The sequence below is a fragment of the Pseudorasbora parva genome, chromosome 9, assembly GCF_024679245.1.
Source record: "Pseudorasbora parva isolate DD20220531a chromosome 9, ASM2467924v1, whole genome shotgun sequence".
Lineage (NCBI taxonomy): Eukaryota > Metazoa > Chordata > Actinopteri > Cypriniformes > Gobionidae > Pseudorasbora > Pseudorasbora parva.
This window is the reverse complement of record NC_090180.1, coordinates 35,002,072-35,025,451: the sequence shown is the minus strand read 5'-3', so window position 1 is coordinate 35,025,451 and position 23,380 is coordinate 35,002,072. Positions and strand designations below refer to the sequence as shown.

The window sequence follows — 23,380 nt, the reverse complement described above, 5'->3', positions numbered from 1 at the left end:
ATTTCAGTTTTTATTTTAATTTATGTATTCCTATGAATTATTATGAATGCCCTGAATTGAATGCCATGATTTAGTGTGTTAAATCTTGTGGACATTAAATGGTTGAAAGGAATATGAGGCCTTTTCAATATCTAACATCTTACACAAGTTTTTTTCTACTCCAAGGTCGCCATTTGGCTTGAGAAATATTCATTGTAAAGTTCTTTATATGGCCTAAAGACTGTGTATTGTGAAAAGCGCTATACAAATAATTATAACTCGACAGTAGCAGGTCTGTAAAACCCATTATCATCACTTTCTTCCTCTGTGTGTATACAGTGTTGTAGATGCTGCCAGAAATGGCACAGAAGGCTGCAGTAGCATATTTTTTTATACTGTAGCCTAATAAATATGGTTATATACATTTAAATTAGAATATTTGATTTAGTATTTTTACATTCATGGCACTTAAAATGATATAAATATCAATGAGAATTATATCAAAAGTAATTTATACATTCTGTAAGAGTTTATCCAGGGGAGGCTTCTTAACCCAGGTAGAGGCCACCTTATGCTCTGGGACCATCTTTGGGGATTTCTACCTGGATTTGGCCTACCTAAATTAAAAAGCTTCTCATACAGTGAGAACACTGTATGTGTTCTACATACAGTGGCCTAAATAAACAATTTTGGTGTCATTTTAAAGGAAACCCTTTGAAGCTACATAAACCAATGCTAAAAGTGATATGTAAGTACATGTTGGCATTTTTTGATTTTTTTGGGAATAAATTCAATTTTGAAAGTGTGTAACTCTAACACGCCTGCGGACAATTTTGGCTGTTCTCACTAGATTCCAGAAAATACAGAAAACAAGAATTTTGTCCGTATTATGGTGTATCCAAGATTTATTCAAATGGATCTGAAGGGAGGAATATTTTAATTTTTTATACCCTTGCTACCGGCCTAGCCCATACCCATATAGTAAATGCAATATCCCAGTGTCATTAAATAATTTTTCCCTTATTTACTGACATATGTTGGAAACAACCAAAACTGGGGTGCAAGAGCACACAGGGCCTGATATATACACTTTCAAAAAATGAATTTATAACCAAATAAAAAAACACTAATTTTGGTTAAACACTGATTAAAAATGTAATATTCTTTCATTCAGATCCATTTGAATACATGCATATGAGATACAGACAAAAATCTGTTTTCCAGAATTTCTGGAATCTATTGGAAACATCCAAAACTGTGCATAGTGCTACACATGGCCTGGGTTAAACACTTTCAAAACTGAATTTGTACCCAACAAAAGTCAAAGAGATCCATGTCTCCAGAAAGCTTTTAAATGGTACCACATATGAGGTCAGAGCTCCTCCAAAGTCATTTAAAATTTAAATTATATACTTGAAAATGTCATTCCGGACACTGTACAGGTTCTGCAGAGTTTAATTAAATTAGGAAATATATATATTTATTTCCTATAATAACACATTAGCTGAAGCTTCATGCCAAACTTATAACCATTACAGTTTAAAAAGTAAATCCACATTGTTCATAAGGGTGGAATAGTCACCCATACTACTCAAAATGATGGTCCTAAAAAGCAACACAGTATAAATCAGCCTGAAAATCGAGGAGTTTAAATTATGCAAACTGCACAAAAAAATAATAATTTTAAGGTTAAATTCTTGATCAAATGATGTTCAAAGAAGGCTTCTTGGGCCTAATTTCATTTCATTTTTAAGTTTTCATAAAGTGACAGTCCAAATATTTTTCCTGAAATGCATTTGCTTGTGAAAGTTTGCCAATTTTCTGATTGCTCAAACAGCAACTGTAAAGGAACATTAAAATCAGGACCTAAAGAAGACTACTATAGCAGAGAAAAAACAGCACTAGTGTAATAACATTGGTAACACTTTACAATAAGGAAGTTAGCTACATTAGTTAATAAAAACAAAACAATGAACAATACTTATACAACATTTACTAATACTTTTTTAATCAAAATATATATCACTTAACATTAGGAAATGTGATCTAATGTGAATAATGAACAATTGTTTTTTTTTAACTAACATTAAAAACAACTATGCTAATGCATTAAAGTAAAAAAATAGATCTTATTGTAAAGTGTTACAATAATATCTACAGTTTAAAAACATTTTAATTATTCAAATGTCCCCATGTGCATGGCATGTACCCATTACACAATTTTGTGCTATATTTGTGGAAATAAATTATATAATATAAAATAATTATTTGTAATTTATTTCCCATCTAAGCACAGAATGCACAAATAGTGAAAGAAAAGATAAAAAGTATTTATGTTACCGCCACCCATACAACTTATTATATATAAACTATGATAACATAGCAGGACGGCCTGAAATTGCGTACACGGAAAATGAATTGCTCCTGTATTTACAGTAAATGAAGGCACTTGAAATAATAAGGCACTTGGTCAGAAACAAAAGAACAGATTTTTCTCTCTTTTTTTACTGCACAAATCATACATGTTGTCTGAACCGAACTGAAAGAACACAATATTAGGCAGCGGTGGGATAACTCAGATCAAAACCCTAAAAAAGAAGAAGAAAAAAAAGAGAAAATACATGCCAGTGATAGGACAGACATTTCTAGCAGACAAGTGAGAATGAGAAAATTGAACATTAATGTTTTAGCTTGTGACAATTAGGGTTGTAATTGTAAAAAGGAGAAAGAAAAAAAAATATATCCAATGTTGCATTCATTTAAAAGTATTTTGTCTTATACAATATAAACCTCTGCATCAATACCAATTCGATTTAGACACCCTTTGAAAGAGTAATGGTTGAAGATGATTTTTACAGGTATTTAATATTTATATAATATCTTTATATATTTGTATATACATATTCATTTAAGTTATTCTTCTCATACAAAAAGAGAAAAGTTGAGACTTTATTCCCCTCACAAAAGAAGAAGGAAAAAGGGGGCAAAGTAATTCAAGCTTCTTACCCATCCCTGCATACCCCCACAAGTGCTTTGCATCCCCTGCCATTGACCCATCATTCTCTTCAACATGCAAGATGCAACAGGTCACAGTCCATCCATGTTTGCTCTTAATCAGCTGAAACCAAATACTGACAACGAACAGCCACCATTTTTATGAAAAATGGCTTGCGAGGGCTAAGCCTTCTCCAGGCAAACATGGAACATCCTGCTACATTTGATCCTTACCACCTAGTTAGGCAAAGATCTCGAGGATGTGTAGTCAAACAAAAGACAGAGGAAGAAACAAGGATTCAACAAATCGCTGGCTCTGAGCACATCGCCGTCTTTCCCCTCAATTTATGCGGGACAGGGCTTAGAAGACGACAGCAGTCCAAGGAGAGTTATATTTTAGCCTTTTGAAATTTCTTCAAGAACTCCATCAAGTCATCTCCACCCAAGTGCAAATCCAAAAACCAAAGAGCTGGTGTCAAATCTCAGTATTTAATTTAAAAGTCCACAAGAAGTTTGGGGAATTGCAGCGCAAAAAACTAAATTAGCAAAATAAACACATTTATTCCAAGTATTGCATGCCCCCTAAGCGCACACTCGTCTTAGAGATTCAAAACTCAAAGCAGATCCCTGATTAAAGTGCACTCAGTAGCATGGGAGAGAGGAACGGAGCAAAACAGCCAGCTATAAAACCAGATTAAGTAGCTCTGGCTCATCTTCTGTGTCTTCAGTCAGATCTAAAAGAGCATGATTGACCTCAAGAAAATTTGCTGTGCCTGGCTTCAGAAAACACACACACACAACAGGAGAAGAGAACAAAGACAAGACTGGATTGGACGGCCAGACGCCGATGACAGTCTATCAATGCGATGAAAAGACAAAGATTGCAGTCCGAAAATAAACGTCAGCTTAGTTTTTCTTAGAGACAGTTGAGTTCAGATCACTGGAAAAAAACGATGAGGCAACTGAAGGATGGTGCTGTTTTTTTTTTAGTTTGTTTGTTCGTTTTTGAAGTAAAGCTCATCATCTCAGAAATCTGCAGAAGGACTGGCTTTAAGTGTCCGCACAGTCCCGTCATGCTCTGAACACATCGCTTTGAAAGAAAAGCTTAAAGTGGGCCTGTTTTCTACAGCACAGATGTAAAATTTCCTCTTCTGCTCCTCACTACTGCTGGAGCAAATCACTGCTTCTTGGTTGTTGATAAACTAAGGCAGCAAAACAGCAGAGGCGATATTTCTCGATCTGTGGTCTTCCATGTGATACACTGTAAAACTGGTAATGAAATGTGCCTGTGTCCATGTTCGCATAAAATCAGAGTGGTTAATTGCGTGTGGTTGCAAATGTATCAAAAATATGAATTTCAGTATCAGTTCTTCCCCTAGTGATGTCTGTGTGTGTGTGTGTGTGGAGCATAAAGCCAGATTTTGACAATCGTTTCCCTCTCCCTCACACTGTGTGTATGTTTATATAAAGCTGTGTGTGGGTTTGTTGCTGGCCTTTCAGTGTCTATTTGTGTACCAGTGTGTTACTAGTATGTATGTGCTTAAATATATGGCAAAGAGCGCGCGTGTGTGTGTGTGTGTGTGTGTGTGTGTGTGTGTGTGTGTGTGTGTGTGTGTAGGTAGGTGAGTGGCTCAGGAGGACATGCACTGCACATGGTCTGGCCCTCCGTCTTCTTCATCAGAGGAATCTGGCGAGCTCCAGGATTCGTCTGTGTCTCCCTCTCCTCCCTCCCCTCGCCGGGCCTTAATGGGGCAAAACGTTGAGAAAGCTTTCAGTGAACAGTTTTTGAACGGCTATGAAGAAATCAGATTATGGAGCATGAGGTTAAGTTCTTTTCTGACAGGCCAACCATTAGTTTGAGGAGCCATTATATGAGGTAATTCTATTAGGTATGTGCGATTAATCGTATTTGATTTTCAATTTCAAATTAAGAAAACAAGCTAATCGACGTAAAATGATTACCATATTCTGGCCCGTGCACCATCCTTTCCTTCACCATGGTGCACTTTCGTTTCTCCCTAAAAGCCCAAACTTAACATCCACAACAGTCAAATAAGTGAGTATTGTAAAATAAAGTCTACTGTTGCTAAACTGATTTTAAAAAGAGTTTTGTTAAAAGAGCATTAAGCCACGAAAGAGATTGTTCCAATGACGGCTTTCTGTGCGCACGCTTCGAGACGGGTCAGAACGCGCATTAGCCAGAAATACCGTGGGCTTCAGATACACACCTAAACAGTCAAACAGCCTACACACAAAAATGTCCAAATGCCGTTTTGCAGAGTATCATTGTAAACATGTTAGTTATGTTTTAAATGAATGTAAACAGTTGAGAAATAAAACGCATTAGTAACAATACTTTGGATCTGTGCTGCTCTTAAAGTGTCTGAAGCCTAATAAACTTGCTGCAGTCATTAACGTTAATTAAACAACAAAAGACAAATATAAAATCACTCACTGCTGTTGAATTACTAACTTTTGTAGTTTTAATAAGGATTCGTCTATATTTCATTTATACAGCAGTGTTCTTTTACATTTAATTACTTTATTCAATTTCTATTGTAGGTTATTACTTATCTCAATCTGAATACCACTGTTAGTACATCTTTCTGAAAAATCTAAAGCAGTGTTTATTTTTATTAATTTTTTCCTCAGATGGATTTATTTGTCTGTTTAGTATGAAACTAGTTTATTTGCTCTTATTGTATTGCTGACTGTTTACTTCTCTTTTGAAGACATTTAACTTACATTATTAGTTAATCTAGTATCAGTTTTTGCTGAAGTATAGATAACTGTGAAATTGAATTGATATTTAAATTACTCGTATCATGAAATAAGACAGAAATCACCCATCAATAATCAATAATATGATTTAAATATTGATATCCCATATTTAAATTTTTTTTATTTCAAAATAATCTTGATTATCGAGCAGCCCTACATTTTATTTATAGCTTCCATTATTAGTTTGAAAAAGCATTAAAATTGTATGTTAAGTTTAGAAGGGGAACAAAAACACTTTCATCTGAGTGATTTTGATTTCATACAGCAGAATGTTCTTTTGCAAAAAAGGGCACTTATATCTTAAGTATATTCAAATGAACTACATAGTCAAGCCAAAAACACTATTTATATAAGTAATGAAAAATATCTTAGAAGAGCAAATTCTCACCCGCTGAGGTCTTCGGTTTCTCATGTGTCTCATCAGAAACCAGAGGAGCTGTGTGTCATACTGGTCACCATGACGAACACTGTCTTCATCACGCTCTCGCTTGTTCTTCTTCATTACCTAAACAGCCAAGATAAAATGCCCAAAATGTATGTTTTATTGCATTAAAAAATATTTATTAGCTACACTACCGTTCAAATGTTTGGGGTTAAGATATTTAAATGTGTTTGAAAGTCTCTTATGGAAACAGTTATTACAAATATTATTACAATTTGTAATATGTTTAAAAATGTTATTATTATGTTCTGATTTGGTGTTTAGATATTCTTTTTATTATCAATTAAATAATACACTTTTATTTTATTTAAAATAAGATTTATTTACACACATAACTTATGAATAGAAGTCTAAATCTAACACAAATAATACTAAACATCATGTCATATGCATTATTGGGTAACATGCGTTCCTTGGCATAGTATTTACCTCTTTAAGTCCCTTTAGTATTGTGGGATTCTCAGCAGTGGGTGCCCACAGTTTCACATCATGGTCCAAACCACTGGTGGCTAAACCTGGAAGATGAGGATGTGGCTCCAGACAGTTCACCTGAACACAGAAAGAGAATATTATTGGGATGGTAAAGAATACTCCTACACTTCTGTATCAATTTGTAAATTCGTGAAAGTGTCTTACCACTCCTCCCCGGTCTCCCTCCATAAACTGAACCACACGAGCGGAGTTCTTATCCCAAAGGTAGATGTGTCCACAGTCACTTCCACTGACAACAAACTCACTACAGGGACCATAAAAGTTAACCCCCTTCACTGGATTTTTCCATAGTGGATGGAAAGAGGGAACAAAAGGGGGGTGATGGTTTCATAAAAACTGAATATATATTGGTTATAACATGCATGAAAAATTAAGATACATGCCTTATACTGCAATTAAATGAAATGAAAGCATTTAAGTACCTGTAGCATTGTTGCGGTGACCCTTGTATCTCCTACGGTAATCCGCCCCATCGCTGTGACTGGAGTCGAAAAGATAAATGTCCTCATCATTGTAACTTGCCAGCAATTCTGAAAGACAGTTCAATCATGACACACTTTAAATGTTTCTACAACAGGTCATGTAACATGTAAAGTTTTTAATCAAAGCTATGAAACCATACAAGGGTCACATTTTAAGAGTTATAAGTTCACTTGTTACCTGTGCCGTCATGGCTGTACACTAAACAGGTGATATTTGTTTTGGACTCGCTGGACACCAAGTGAGCTGGACAAAACTTCTTTAGCACACCATTATTATCGTGTTCATTTATCTTTCTCTGGTCATAGATCCTATTACATAAAAACAGGAAGAGAGAGAAACAGTGATGCAGCACAACGCTTTTTCTACTGACGGGTGCCGTTGGAGAAACAATTGTAACAGGTATTAAGACAGTTGCATCAGAAGCAGCTTGTGATATAAAAGACACAGAAATAAAATGACATTGGATGTTAAGACTTGTTTTCAAAACTCGATTAGACTCATAAAACTATAGACAAATTCAGAAGCATGACTTTGATGCAAAGGAGGTGACATGTCAGTGGAGATGTGTGTCTCACCTGACATACTGGTCTCTTCCACCCACAGCAAAGTGGTGTGTGTTGGCTGGGTTCACGAAAATGGTATACAGTCCAACCTTCTTTTCACCCTCCTTTACCACCACCAGTTTGCTGAGAGAGAAAAACAACAACAACAACAACAACTATTTAACGCTTCATATAGAACAAAGGTGTATCCTATGAAATACCATCCATTATATTCTCTAAAACTATGCACAATTAATACTACAATCCAACCTAAAATATTTATATAACATTGTTGTGAGTTTGAGTGTAAAGAGAGTTTTTGTATGATTTTGAGGGGGGGTTCAAAGAGGAAATTGGTTTTTAAAATCTCTATTTTTCTCTAATGTGAAAAAAACATTTTCTTTTTTTCAAGATGACTTCAAAATTTTGAAGAAAGTTTCACCAAAGCTGATTTTTTTCATTTGATCTTGATTTATTTAAAAATGTTATTTATTCCTGTGATGACAAAGCTGAGTTTTAAGCAGCCATTACTTAAATATTTGGTGTCAAATCCTTCAGAAATTCTTCTAATATGCTGATTTTGTTTTAAAAAAAATCCATATGATTATCAATGTTGAAAATTGTTGTACTTGCCAATATTTGTGTGGAAACATTTCAGCATTCTTAGATTCATATGAAAATGAAAAGCATTTATTTCAAACATATTTCTTTTATAGCATTGTTTTATAAATGTCTTTATTCCAATTTCCATTGCTTAAAAGTATTACTACTACTTTTACTATTAAAACTGATGCCAAACATTTGAATTTTAGTGTATATCATGTTGTGAGTTTTATAGGATTACTGTTATACTCTTCATTTTTTGCCATCCATGTTTTCTTTTTCTTTGTCAATGTTAGGGCGGCTGTCTGTGACATTTGTGACATGACTTTGCACTCACTTGGCAGGTCTGTCTAAACGCAGGTCAATGCCGAACACCACTGCGTCTTCACCAGCGGAGAGGAAAGAGCAGGGAGAGTCTGGCTCCAGTGCAAGCTGTGAGAGTGACAGAGTAAGAGAGTGAGTCACTTATTATCAGTTTTGATATTACACAGAAATTTATGTTCGTTGTTCTTACACCACAGCATGTGAACTCGTGATTGTAAAGCTCCACTTAGTCACAGATTTTATTTTTTATAATTAAATTCACATCAGAATGACAGCCACAACTTACATTTATGCATTTGGCAGACACTTTTGTCCAAAGTGACTTACATTGCATTCAAGGTACACATTTTACATTATTGTCAGTTCTTGCTTTCCCTGGGAATCGAACCCATGACCTTGTTGTTGCTAGCACTACACTCTACTGGTTGAGCTACAGGAAAGCCACTTAAAAGACATTTATCATTCATTTCAGTCCATCAATCATTCAAATCAAATATAAAAAATAATTTTATACTTGCTCATACCTTATGAGCTGCACCTTTGTGCTGGGCCACTCTTTTGGTGTTTTTGCAACGCTGTGTGGCAGAAAGCTCAGCCACTCTGATCTGTCCATCTCTGGCACACATGGCCAATGTGGAGTCACCACTGTGTGGGAGGAACTTTGCCTGGGGACAGAATAATAAACACTATACACTTCTAAAAAAAAAAAAACAATAAAAAAAAACACTACCATTCCAAAGTTTGGGAAATCACAAATATATATTATTTTATTTATATATATATATAGCATAAGAGACTGTTGAACGTTATTGTATTGATAAAACACTGCACATACATTAGCCTGAGCATGTGTCAAAATAAGACTCCTAAAGAAGCCTAAATGTTACACCTTCAGTAACATAAAAAAAAAAATGTTTTCCCACCCTCTCCAAGTTTTCCCATCAATGTGCTACTGCATAAATTGCAATGCAAAGATTTCAGAGCTTCAGACATCTGCAGTCAGCTGAACTGAGTTTTTCCTCACCTGAAAGACATTGCTCTTATGTCCGCTGTCAAACTCCAGCTCCGCCTTTCTGCGAGCCCAGTCCCAGATCACCACGCGGAGGTCATCACTGCCGGAAGCCAGACGGGTGCCCGAGGGGTTAAAGTGGAGGGTGTTCACGCAGCCTGTGTGTCTCTCCAGGCGGCCTTGCAGTTCCAGCCTCTGCACCAGACCCCGCGCCCCACAGACCCTCCTCGCAAACTGGTGTGAATCACGGCCGATCTCTCTAGCACGCAGCGAGGGGACCGCACACCATGAAGGACGACTCAAGTCACGCAGGTCTGCTCCCAGCCACGCTTCCATGGCTTGCTCATCTTCTTCCTCCACGTCCTCCTCCTCTTCATCATCATCATCGTCGTCATCTGAACTGGAAGAGTGACGAGTGGCTCCACCGCTGGGTCGATTCCTCTTCCTGGCAGATCTTTTACCTTCATCTTTCCCCCTCTCTCCTCCCCCCTCACTCTCTCTCTCTCCCTCTCCATCTTCAGTGAGAGAGTACAGCCCACTGCCATCCATGCTGTCAGTGTCCTCCTCTTCTCCCGGCCCCTGCTTCTGCTCAGAGTCTGCCATTGGCCTGTCCTGACCACCCTCGCTTCCCTCTGGTACTGAACTCAAATTTGCTGTCAAGAGAAAACTTGAAAAATTGGTGGAGCATTGCTTATTTACATATCTTACAGTCAAGGTGACTCCAACATTATCCTAATATTCCACCACATATACACCACCATTCAAATGCGTGGGTTAAGAATTTTCTTAGAACTAAATTAATATTCAGCGAGGATGCTTTCAATTAAGACTAAGGGCCCTATCTTGCACCCAGCGCAATTGACTTTGTACACCGACACGTGTCATTCCTTTTTTGCACCCGCGCAAAGCACGCTTTTCCCTCCACAGAAGCACGTCGCTAAACTAGTGAATGAACTTGCGCTCCCTGGGCGGTTCAGCGCAAAAAAGGAGGCGTGTTCCGGCGCAAACAATCCCTGGTGCTATTTTGCTGTTCCATTAAACAGTTGCGCCACTGACCAGAAAAAACCTAGTTTAAAGTCAGTGGCGCGTTGCGCGTTGTTCATTATGCTATTTTAAGGGCGCATGCTTGACCATAATGTATAGCGTGCACAACACACATACACTTTGCTCATGAAATCTACACAGATGCAACAGTTATTTTTGCAAATCATAAATTGTTACACTAAAAAAAAAATATTAACACATTGTGGTGTGCCACGAAGATGTGAAAAAATAGGCATAAATCTAGCTTACAAATTATTCAGGCTTATTGTAGTAATTAATGATCAGACCTGTTTGCCCAATAGTGGCAAGACATTATATATATATGTCCTTATATATATATATAATAATATATATATATATATATATATATTATATATATATAAGGACATCTGGCAAATTGGTTTGTCCATCAAGAACCAGGAAAAAAAAATAAAAAATCGACTGAAAAAAAAAAAAAACTGTTTAACCGACGCTATTTCGGGTGGGTTTCTCCCATCCCCATACAACACAACTTCTCTGTCTTTCACTCCCTTACGAGAGGAAAATATATTTATCAATATATTAGTTGAAATATATTTTAAAATATTGTAAATATATGGAATAATATATTGATGGTATTATAAAATATATTATATATTCCTGTAATATATTGCAAAATATACAAATGATTGCCGCTTTCAATATATTGCAATATATTGAAAGATATAAATATTAATTCCCATACATGTTAATATATTTCCTAATGTATTGCATGAAATTTTCCAATATACTGCAATATATTTTTGTTTCGTAAGGGCTGCTCTTACAAGAACATCAGTCACGTCGGCTGTGAACCGCTCATGGCGTGCACCTGGTAAATACGCCATAATAATAGCAATCCATAAGGGAACTTGCGCACCTGCTTTTAAAGGGAATGTTGGATGCTGCTCTGATTGGTTTATTCACGTTACGCCCAAACCACACCTATGAATAATGAAGCTACTTCAGACCAACCCATTTTAGATTTGCGCCGGGTGCAAGAGCCATTTATCCCGCCAGGAAAATAGCAACAGCGCCGAGACCCGCCCACAAAGTTACTTGCGCTCTGCGCTTTGACACTTGCGTTTCAGATTGTTAAAATAGGGCCTTAAGACATTTATATGTTACAATAATTTCAAATAAATAATTTCTTTTAAACTATATTCATTGTGAAAAAACATTTCAACTCTAGCTTAAATCATGAGACGCAAATCAGCATATTAGAATTAGAATATTTATGTGACACTGAAGACTGGAGTTAAGGCTGCTGAAAAATCAGCTTTGCCATCACAGGAATAAATGACATTTGAAAATAGAAGAGAGTTATTTAAATTATAATAATATAATTTTTTCACTATATAAAAGTTTTTACCGTATTTTTGATCTAAGAAATGCAGCCTTGGAGACCATAAGAAACCTTTTTTTTTAATTAGCTGAAAAGAAACGTGTATGATGAAGTTTGGACTCTCTTTGTTTCCATACCTGACTCAGGACAGGTCTGGGTCTCTGGCGCTGCAGATGTATCTGCCTCCTCTCTTCCTTCTCCAGGTTCTGGATCATCAGAACCACCTGGTAAATTAAGCCCCGGGCATAAAGAATTAGCTGTATTTGCCCTAATTAAAGAGAGATTATGAGTTTTATTCCCAAGACTTTATTCAATCTTGTCGCATTGACCCCACTTTATTTATTGTACACAAAACAAGATGTTATGAATATTGTCAGTGCTGCTATTGACCATAAAACATGTAAATGCTGACAGAAAAGCACCATAAACGTCATAGAAATACAGCTGCAAAATACAGCTACAACAGAGGGGAAGATTATCAGTTAATAATAACTGAAATGTTGGTCTAATCCTCACACAGATCCATTATATGACTTCAGAAGACACAGACTATTGTTACAATAGTATATGGTGATACATGGCAGTATAAAATAACAGTATTTACTGTCCTCGTAGTAAAGAGATCTTTTAGAGTTCACTCAGTGAAAATAGCATGGGTTTGTAACGCCACATTGACATAATTTTCAGTTTTGGGAGAGGTATTACTTTATTAGTTCAGTAAACTGAAAGCTAAAACAAGTTGTTTACTCACCATTTGGGACACTGGATTTACCATCTGTATCACTCATTCTGTTTGATTGTCTCTTCTAACAGAAGAGACCCTAAAGAAATTGAAGAGAAAATAGCTATCTTCAGTCAGACTGGAGTTCTAATCAAAATTCAAGCATTCAAACAAATGAGCATAAAAAGACATTTAAGAGGTGCTGAGCTCTCGGATTGACTCAGTGAGCTGACAGGATCCATGACATCAGCTAAAGGTGGCAAAATAAGCCTGCTTGCATGGTAAATAGCTGGCATGGTAAACACCTGCCTCTAATCGCAATAACCATAACATTACCTTGTACAGTAACCAATGAGTCTAACTGCAAACGACATTTACATAGCATATTGGTATTGTTCGTGCATTGGTGCCAAAGCCATAACTTGACGCAGTAAACTGGCTCCGACTAGCAGAGAGCTAACTAATCTTAGCAATTGCTTTTGTGGTATTGCCCTGGTCAAAAATAGAAAAGCTGCTCATTTAGTTTTGCAAGCTCGCACGGCTCTTGACAATCAAGTTGCAGCTCTTTAGTTTTGAACAAAGAGAGAGATATTATCAAGATTACGAAGACTTACCGACGAGTAAATATCGTGCAAAGTGTCGTGCAGGAGAAACACGAGTTCAGCGTGTCAGTAATTGGTCTGTTACGAGTGCTGGATCAAGGTGACAACATGTAAACATTGGTCGCAGCGAGAAAATGGAGAGCTAACTACCGAGCGATGTTACCTCTACTGTAGGCCCAAAGTCTCCGCACTTGTTAATCCTCTGCGCAGATTTCCCTTCCTTCACCTTCGAGTCACGCGCAAACAAAAGCTCGACACATTAGGGAGAAGTGCCCTCAACACACTCACGCACGGGCGATCCAAAAAAACGCTGTTTTATGTCACGTTTTTGGTCGTGCCCGCAGTGTTTATGTTTTGACTGATCTGCTTCGTTAGCACTTCTGTTTTTTTCCTTTCTCTTTCCTTTTTTCTCTCTTTCTTTTTCCGGCAAGACGATCGTTCTCCGGAAGTTGGTCTGGATCCACAAACAAAGCTTTAATCTATGCACTGATGTATGGATGTGATACTGATAAATCATTTTCATGTTAAAAATACAAATACAAGGATTTTCTTTTCTCTGAATATTGATTATGACTATATAATTTGAAATATTTATAATAATGAGAACATTTACATTTTATTATTATATAATTGTATTATTATTATTATTATTTTATATTATTATTATTATTATTATTATTATTATTCCATCTGCATATTTATCATTATGTAAAAAAAACCTGTTAAATTTATGGACCAATATAAAAATATTATTTAGATTAATTAATGATTATGATCAAGAATGCAAATAATAATAATAATAACAACAACGAATATTTCAAAATATTTTGAAAATTATTATTTTAGTATTATTATATTAGTATTTAATTATCATTAAAGTATTATTATTATTATTATTATTATTATTATTATTATTATTATTATTATTATTATTATTATTATTCTGTAACCTAATAAAAACAACAAAACATGCAAATAACAATGATAGCCTAATAAAAATAATAGCCTATTAAATTAATAACATTTTAAAAATAGACTAAATGCAAAATGTATTCAAAATAAAAATACAAAATTACATTTATTATTAGGCTACGCTTTTATTAACATATTATTAACGATGAATAAGATAATAAAGTTATTAAAACGAATAGGCTACTGCCCTGAGAGAGAGAGAGAGAGAGAGAGAGAGAGAGAGAGAGAGAGAGAGAGAGAGAGAGAGAGAGAGAGAGAGAGAGAGAGAGAGAGAGAGAGAGAGAGAGAGAGAGCAGGGGCGTGTTTATTTTTTTTATATGAGAGATTACAGTCCTCTGCATAATATTCTCGGTTCGGTTGTTCTGACATATTTTCAAAGCACTCTGACAAAAAAACTAAACTAAACAACAACAACAAAAAGGGAATCTCGATTATATTCTTTGTGGCTTCAAAGTCACACTACAAATTTAACCGGACCAAAAAGGACAATCTGCTAACATTCTGCATCTCTAAGAAAGAACTATGAGTGAGGTGAGTTCTCATTTGTTATTTTAAGACTGTCTAATAAACCTGGCTTACTTAAAAGTTAATTCTAAGATGTATACAATAAAATGATCTAGTTCAAAGTAAATTAAATCTTTGTTGAGACTAAAAGGATTAAATCGTTTAAATCATTTGAAATATGCAAGTAATAAAGAGTAGATGGCTTAACTGTCAACCCACGACTAATTTCTCGTCAGTATTGCCTAAAGACGAGAAATATGACCGTATATATTTTTTATCTTTACTGAAATTAAGAGGTTGGTTGACAGCTAAACCATCGCTTTTTGTATTTTATAGTGCTTATACTCAAAGAGAAATCATACTTTTGTATTTCCCTAGTTTAAAATGAAAGCGATGTTTTACTTTTTTTGTGTGTGTCTCATTAATTGCCAATTAATAAATGGCTCATGGGACCTTGACCTTGCTGATATGAGCCTGGCTAATTAGCAGATGGAGATTGTGCCGTGAGGCTTGTGTGTATCAAGATATGTGTGTGACAGTGTGAGTGAAAATAAAGTGCTGGCTGAGGTAATGTAGCAGAGAAAAAGTAATGGCCAACACACTGAGTGCCAGCTGGCAGGATGGGATCTTTCCCCCCTCATCATCACGGCTTTTAATTGTGAAAGCCAGAAGTGTGAAGAAGTCTTACCTCCATAATACTCATATGACCTACTTTTGGCAAATTATAAGAGATAATAAACAACATGATGGCACACACACACAAACAAAGCCATCTCTTGAGACAAAAGTTGTTGTTTTATGTTTAAAGAGATTTTATCTGACAGCTCGGAGCATGTGGTGGATGTATAAAGTGCATAAAAAACTTACTGGAGAGAGGAAGAGAGAGGCTGGTTCAGAGTTCAGGATAGGGTGAAGATGCTCTTTTATTCCAAAAAAAAGGCTTAACGTGGAAAGGGCTGCAGTGATTTGCATTTGAAAGAGTCTCTTGCATGCAGCATGAGAGAGTGAATAATATGTGTATGTGAGTGAGTGTGTGTGTTTAGCCAGTGCTCCATTTCATCATCCTTGATGTCATTTTCTGTTCTCAAAAGATAATGTATGAGAAGTATTTATAGAGTATCAGCAGCTTATGCAAACATCACAGTGATTCTCAGGTTTAAATGACAATTTGTTGCTGAAATTATAAGGATTAAAACAATAAATACAAGAACACAAACTGACACATTTTGGATGTCAATGTCTATATGAATAACTCAAATCTAGGGCATCATCTCAAGGCTAATTTGTTCTCATAATTGAAGAAGCAAGGTCACAGATATACTGAATATAATTTGGCCTCAAGTAGTTTACTCATGCTGTAGACATTGAGCATAAGAATGGAGATGATTTTCTCTTGCTAACATTATACAACCACACTCTTTAACATAATGAACACCTGACATTTGTGTGCCTTGGAAACATAAACATGTAATAACACCACACTTCAACTATCAAATGTCAACAGGGATACATTAATGTAAGAAATATATAAAATGTAAAAAATGTACACACACACTAAGCTAGCATGCCATGGGGATCTTCTCCAGGGCTGAGTGCCACTGTTCCAGATTGCACACAGAATTGAAAAAAGGGGGGATTAAACCGATGGGGATTAAGGGGTCTTTATCACTCGGTGTCCTTACACACACATGATAAAGCCCATATCAGGTTTTAATTTAATGACAGACTAAATAAAAAATTCAGAGATGCTGTGATTTGTGTTTTTACTGCATGCTCTCATAATAAACCTGCTGCCTTTTTCTTGCAGAACAGTTCATCTGATCCTCCCAACAGCACCCAGGGGCCTGGCACAGATGGAAAAGGTTTGTTTATGTATTTCATTACAGCATATTTGAATTTTTCATGATTTACTTATTAAAAACTGCTTCACATTTTGTTCTCCACCAGAACTCTTTGGTTAAGGTCGCATTTATTGTCGCTTACCACAAAACACATTTTTATCAGTTCTATCTAATTTAATAGCTGATTGTACCATTTTATCTTAAAGGGGTGATTGATTATGATTTCACTTTTTTAACTTTAGTTAGACTGTAATGTTTCTGTTTGAGCATAAACAATATCTGCAAAGTTATGACGTAAAAAGTTCTAAGCAAAGGAAGATATATTCTTTTAAAGGAATAACTGTTTAAGGACTACAACAAATGGCTGGTAGGGACTGCATAAGCTTCCTCCTGTTTTAGTGACATCACTAACCCTGAAATTTACATAAATCCTGCCCCGGGAACACACAACACAGGGGGTGATATTATCATAGATATCCATAATAAAGGCTAGATGTCTCGTGCGCGCTATTGGCCAATGGAGGTCGCCGTCCGCAACTTGCGGCCATCTTGTCACAGGCAGCTCGCTCACTCGTAACAGTGTGTTTTAATGGTGCATGTACTTTTAAATAACCATAACTTGCTCGATTTTCAACCGATTTTCAAACTGTTTCGTTTGTTATAAATGTCAGAGATGTAGTTATGACACTACATACTTATGAATAATTATAACCATGGACTTAAATATGAAAGTAACATTGAACAGAACAGATGGGTGCAATGAACACACACACACACACACAAGGTATTTATGTTAAATCAATATATAGGCTACTAAAACTGTGTACCGAATGGCAACATGAGAAATTATATATATTTATACACATATACAGCTCTGAATTTTTTCCCCAGAGCTAGCTCTCTCTCTCTCTCTCTCTCTCTCTCTCTCTCTCTCTCTCTCTCTCTCTCTCTCTCTCTCTATATATATATATATATATATATATATATATATATATATATATATATATATATATATATATACACACACATAAAAAAATATACATATATATATATATATATATATATATATATATATATATATATATATATATATATATATATATAAAATATATATATAAAATATATATATATATATATATATATATATATATATATATATATATATATATATATATATATATATATATATATGCTTTTTAATAAGAATATAATAAAATAATTTGTATTTAAAAAAAAAAAGAAACAAACAAAAGAAAAAGCAAACTAAGTTTAGTTTAACTAGACAAAAGATTGGTTGTCATAAAATCGTTATTGGTGTCAATAAAACTGAACAGCTTTGAACAGCTCGATTGTGGTCTCAGCCAGGGTCTCAGCACGTTGATAACGTGCACGTTAGTTAGCCGTGATACACAAGCTGCGCGATTAAGTCGTTTATCGAAACGAAAAGCTGCAATTTTAACGTGTTAAAGCATCCTGATTTGTAGCCATGTTAATAACGTTTGTAAGAAACCAAACCATTTGTAAATCCGTCAAGATTTCAGCGAGATAAGAATATTTATGTTCGGACAGACCACTCATCTTACATCAGGTTCCACAGAGCCCAACAGAAAGCCTGCCTGTGACAAGATGGCCGCCGGTGATGCCGATGGTGACTCCGCCTTAAGATATCTAGTCCTTATTATGGATATCTATGGATATTATTATGACAGACTATGCTAATCAATGACTTGAAAGTAGCTAACTCCACATCAACTACATAAATTAATCAGCTAACCATTCAGGAACATCTTGTTGCATTCTACATGTTGTCACTTCTTCTTGAGTCTCTCCACCATTGTCTGACTCTGGTTTGAACATAAAAGGTTGACCAGTCCCATTGCCTGTCAGCATGAGGTTATCTGCAGGTTATTAATAGGCATTACCACATCAGTGGGCGTGGCCATAAACCGAAGGACCTTTTCAACTGTGTTACCTTACCTGTCAGTTGGTGAAGGGGATAATTTCAGTTTGAAAACACCCACACATTTAGAAACCCCCACTCTTGTTCTGCAGAGACCTCAGAGCTGCTAACTGGAGTTCTTAAAGCTCCACCCCATGAGCAGTAGTTCATTTGCATTTAAAGGTACACACAAAATCGGCAGGTTTTTGCTCACCCTCAAAAAGTGACACTTTAAACAAGCTATAAAAAATGTTCTGTGGGGTATTTTGAGCTAAAACCTCACATACATACGCCACCATTAAGCGTAATAAAAAAGTTAGTTTGCAAGAGTCCGAATAATAAACACAACAAGGCTGTAAAAGCAGCCTAGTGAGTAGATTCCTTTTTTTGTTGTTTTGTCTTGATGACGTTTAAAGGGGGGGTGAAACACTCAGTTTCAGTCAGTGTCATGTCAATCTTGAGTACCTATAGAGTAGCATTGCATCCTGCATATCTCCGAAAAGTCTTTATTTTTTTTATAATTATATAAGAAAGATGCGCTGTTCCGAGTCTTTCCGAAAAAAGCCGAGCTGGTGGGGGCGTGTCGTGTGAGCGGAGCTAAATAATGACGTGTGCAGCAGCGCGCTGCTGTTGTGTTGAGTCGAGTGCGTCGTAAAGCTGTGTCATCCCTAACAGCGGGAAAAAAACTTTATTCAAAATAAAAATATGGCTTTTAATCAGATACAGCCATACATCTATGATCCGGAATCAGACCCAGAGGCTGCAGTTGAACAGGAGCAGCAGCAAAAACGACTAGAGCAGGACGTCTCTATGTGGTACAAGTTATACACTAACTATATAATATGCTTAGCGGCTTGTGTTATTTACATATTATACTTGAATTATATCGTTGTATTTTTGTCTTTGAAGGTGTACATGTGGGAAGTGCAGTTGTGCACGTGTGTTTGTGTGTTTACGCGTGGTTTGTGTAGACAGGTTAAGTTAGTGTTTACATAGAAAGACACGGAATAGTAGCGCATTTGAATGAAGAAGCGCGCTTATTTAGTTCAACATATTTCCCCCCTCTTTGTGTATTGTTGAGTGCTTTTACAATACACAAACATAAAGTTACACATATAGTGGCCAGCTAAACAAATGTACACGCACTACACATCGCATGCTCCATTGATCAATTAACTATACGTGATCATGTTTGGGCTACGAGCATAGGCAAAAACACAGACATTTGAAGCAGTCTCACTCACCGCCTGCGGTTCTAACGTTGGGACTGCTCCATCATTCAGCATTAGGCGATCGGGACAATCCGGCATCGAGCTGGGCCTTGTTTATGAAACAGTCGGCACCGAAATGCAGCGAACAGATATAAACATTCGCGCAACTCAGTTGCTGATCCGGAAAAGCAAATTACATCCACTGTTGCCTTAACGCGGGGGTTTTGGGGAATCTGTGCAGGAGGACTGTCTTGGTCTGGCAACGAAAAACGCACTTTTTTGGTGACATTGTTATGTGCACATCACCTGTCCAGCATCCTACAAGCCAGCGCTTTGATGGGCGTAGCCTGTTACTTTCGCTCTCTCCCTCCCTCCCTCTCTCTCTCTCTCTCTCTCTCTCTCTCACGCGCTTCCGGTAGAATTGTCCGTAAGGCCCATACAAGGAAATTCCGCCCCATTAACGTCAAAGGGGACGCATGATCTCAAAAAACTTGCCGAAACTTATGACTAACCGGAAGTAGTATTTTTGACAAAGAAATACTCCCATCAAACGTCCACCTTAACTTTTGAAACTTTGTCTATGTTTAGTATGGGATTCCAAGTCTTTAACAGTGTAAAAAGACCAGTATGCATGAAACAGCATTTCACCCCCCCTTTAATGTTCCCGATAACTTCTGTAGTCCCATTTAACCACTTGGTTGCAACTGCCTTTTTAAGACAAGTAAAAGCTTTAAATAATAAACTCAAGAGGGTGTTACTGATCCATTATATGTCAAAGAATAAAATGTGAAAATATCTTGAGCCTGTGAACCCATTAAAAAAAATACATTGACTTCGGGAAGATGGAACCGGAAGAGCTAAAATACTAATTTCTGGGTTTTGTTCTACAAAAACGCATCATCCCCAAGGACTCATAGTTGTCTCTAGCTGAGATACAAGAAAACATCAACATAAAAACAAATAGACATCAAAGTACACTGTACTGCTTAGAGATATTAGAACAAATACATATTTTACTGTTCTGTGGTATGAAAATGTATAAACAATTTATGTATAACAATTTACATGATTTAAAGACCCCTAAATTATTTTCTCCTTATAAATGCAGAAAATCTAGGATGTGTTATGAAATTGATGGTGTTTCTGACATCACAAACTACCTTGTAACCAATCAGGTCAACGTGCAGGCGGGCTTTATCATTAACTAACCGCTCTGAAGCAGGCGAGTCTCAAAAGAAGACAGGTTATCCTGGTATTTTTTTCTGTTGATATGAAAAATCATGTACATTTAGCAATATAGCAGGTAAATTATTTATATTACGACGTTTTCTCCACTGACATTCTAAGCTGTTCAAAACATTTCTAAGGATACTGATTTTTAGAAACCATACTGAGATAGTGAAAGGTGTTTGTGTCTCATTAGTAACACATTATTAGCTGTTTGATAACATAGTCAAGCAAAAGGCTAATCATATTAATTACCATTATGTGTGCAGCATTTGACCCGGCACAATGGATATAGCTGGTGTGAGTGAGTGAGTGAGTGGAGGCGGGTTTAATTTGTATATCCATTGCTCTGAGTATACTAAATGAAGCAAGGGTGTAGATTTACAATCAAGATATTTTAAGGCATGACAGATAAATTCACAGTAAAAAACTTAATTAAATGATAGGGGGAAGGGGGGCTTTAAGACCTGAATTGAGATGCAGTGGCTTCAAAAATGTAAGACACATTTCAGTTCCTTTTACTATGCTATTAATGTTGTCAATATTTGCGTCATGTGCCCCTCAGCCGCCCAGGAGAAACCGGCGGACAAAGCGGGGAAGCCTCCTACGCAAGAACCCGAAGAAGAGATCGACATTGATCTGGAGGCACCAGAGACAGAAAAAGCAGCTTTGGCAATACAGAATCAGTTTAGACGCTTCCAGAAGAAAAAGAAGTAGAAATGGGAAGCCTGAACGAGAGGAATCGGTGGACAAAAACGCCTTCCACAATGTTCACAATGGAAAGAGAATTAATAAGGAAGAGACAGGAAAGTCAAGCGTGGGTGGGAAATTAGGGGTTTGGAAAACAAATGATAGCCCTCTGGCATCAACATGCTGGGTAGATTAGAGTTTAGGACATAAGAATAGGGAAAGATTTTCACTTTAAAAGACATGGTAGATTCTATATTTGTCTCCATCCTTCTCCTCTCCTGTAGACATAAATATAGGAATCGTCAGTTACTGATATGTGCAACACTCATCTGTCATTTATTGTATTTAGTATCATTGATGCAACAAAACAAATGTAAGTGATATAAACAAATTCAAAGGGCAGACAAATTTTGCACTGCACTTATAGTAAAACATGTTGGCGTGAATCAGTAGTATAGATATGAAGTAGCTTAGTTGTAAATCTATTCTTAGAGTACACAGTTTTTTTGTTTTGTTCAAGTGACAAGTGATGAAAACAATTAAGAACTCTTTATATCAACAGCAGATCAAATAATGATTATTTGATGACAGAAATAAAAATATTATAACCTGATATTCTCAGATGAAATAGCAATATCTTGCCATATTATGCATTTTGAACAGGGATCAAGACACACTGTATTTTAAAGTGAATAGCAGTTCTGTTAGTTTACTGTAGCTGAATTTAGCACAAGGTCAAGAACCTTTTTAAGTCACGTCATTCTCACTTAAATTAGCATAAATTCCTTTCATTTTTGCTTTAATGCCAGAAGTCGCAGGCATGCAGTGACATCCTTGAATTTTTGGTGACTGGTGATTTAAATGAAGATGATTATCAAGGAAAGTGTAACATTTTGATCTATTTTAAGTGTCTTTCTCTCTCTCCTTCCCCTATAATTAAAGTGGTCTCCACAGATATCCTCAGAATAGCTTGTAATAATGAGAGCAGTATATAGAGACTCATGATTATCTTGCAGTTAATGGGACAAATGATGTCTGTAATTGCATTAAGATAGGTGTGATGGAAATGTCAATTGGCTTGATCGTTTTCAGATAACCACTGGCAATGCAATTATTGAATACATCTGTTATTATCCCATTGTGTATAAAGTATGACACATTTGACTGTTGGACAGACATTTATCTCCTCTTGTATTTTCCTGTACTTCTTTTCCTCTGTGTGTGTGTGTGCGCTCATGTGTGCTTGAGTGCTCGATCCTACACTTGTTTCTTTCTTTTTTTTCTGTGTGACTCAGTGCTTCAATAGAAAGAATTGTATGTCCTGACCTGAATTGTAAGGGGCAGTGAGTAGATGGTTACATAAAGTAAAGAGCATTATATAACATTAGTTTGCTTTTTCTCCATCAAACATATTGAATTTTCAATGTAAATGCATAATTGCATATATACTTCAATAATTATTGTTGCAGTAGTATTATTTTTTATTTATTTTTAAAACTAAAATAGTTAATGCAGGGGTAAAGTAAAATGAACGGTAAAAAAAGAAAAAAGTAATTATTAGATAACCCAAAATATTTATAGATAGGTTTAAAGCTAACAGTTTTACTGTTGCTGTCC

At 36.1% G+C, this 23,380-nt stretch overlaps 2 protein-coding genes across 4 annotated transcripts; one reads left to right on the top strand and one right to left on the bottom strand.

The window, feature by feature from the left end:
- Nucleotides 1–2,462: 2,462 nt before the first annotated feature.
- dcaf8 (DDB1 and CUL4 associated factor 8) lies at nt 2,463–13,818 on the bottom strand. 3 transcript variants are annotated; one of them, XM_067452399.1, is made up of 14 exons: nt 13,543–13,818; nt 12,808–12,877; nt 12,194–12,280; nt 9,665–10,302; nt 9,165–9,305; nt 8,654–8,748; nt 7,747–7,857; nt 7,349–7,479; nt 7,111–7,218; nt 6,833–6,963; nt 6,626–6,745; nt 6,143–6,259; nt 4,590–4,715; nt 2,463–4,559 (listed from the first exon to the last, which is right to left on the bottom strand). In XM_067452399.1, exons 2-13 carry the CDS (start codon nt 12,842–12,844, stop codon nt 4,605–4,607), a joined length of 1,827 nt encoding a protein of 608 aa, XP_067308500.1. In that variant the 5' UTR covers nt 12,845–12,877; nt 13,543–13,818; the 3' UTR covers nt 2,463–4,559; nt 4,590–4,604. The 3 variants fall into 3 exon arrangements, with proteins under 3 accessions (XP_067308500.1, XP_067308499.1, XP_067308501.1); XM_067452398.1 differs by having other exon boundaries at nt 2,463–4,715; nt 13,543–13,817; XM_067452400.1 differs by lacking the exon at nt 13,543–13,818 and adding an exon at nt 13,392–13,536 and having other exon boundaries at nt 2,463–4,715.
- Nucleotides 13,819–14,655: 837 nt separating this feature from the next.
- pcp4l1 (Purkinje cell protein 4 like 1) lies at nt 14,656–23,145 on the top strand. Its single transcript, XM_067453256.1, has 3 exons — nt 14,656–14,882; nt 16,663–16,717; nt 21,639–23,145. Exons 1-3 carry the CDS (start codon nt 14,874–14,876, stop codon nt 21,788–21,790), a joined length of 216 nt encoding a protein of 71 aa, XP_067309357.1. The 5' UTR covers nt 14,656–14,873; the 3' UTR covers nt 21,791–23,145.
- The last annotated feature ends 235 nt before the right edge of the window (nt 23,146–23,380 follow it).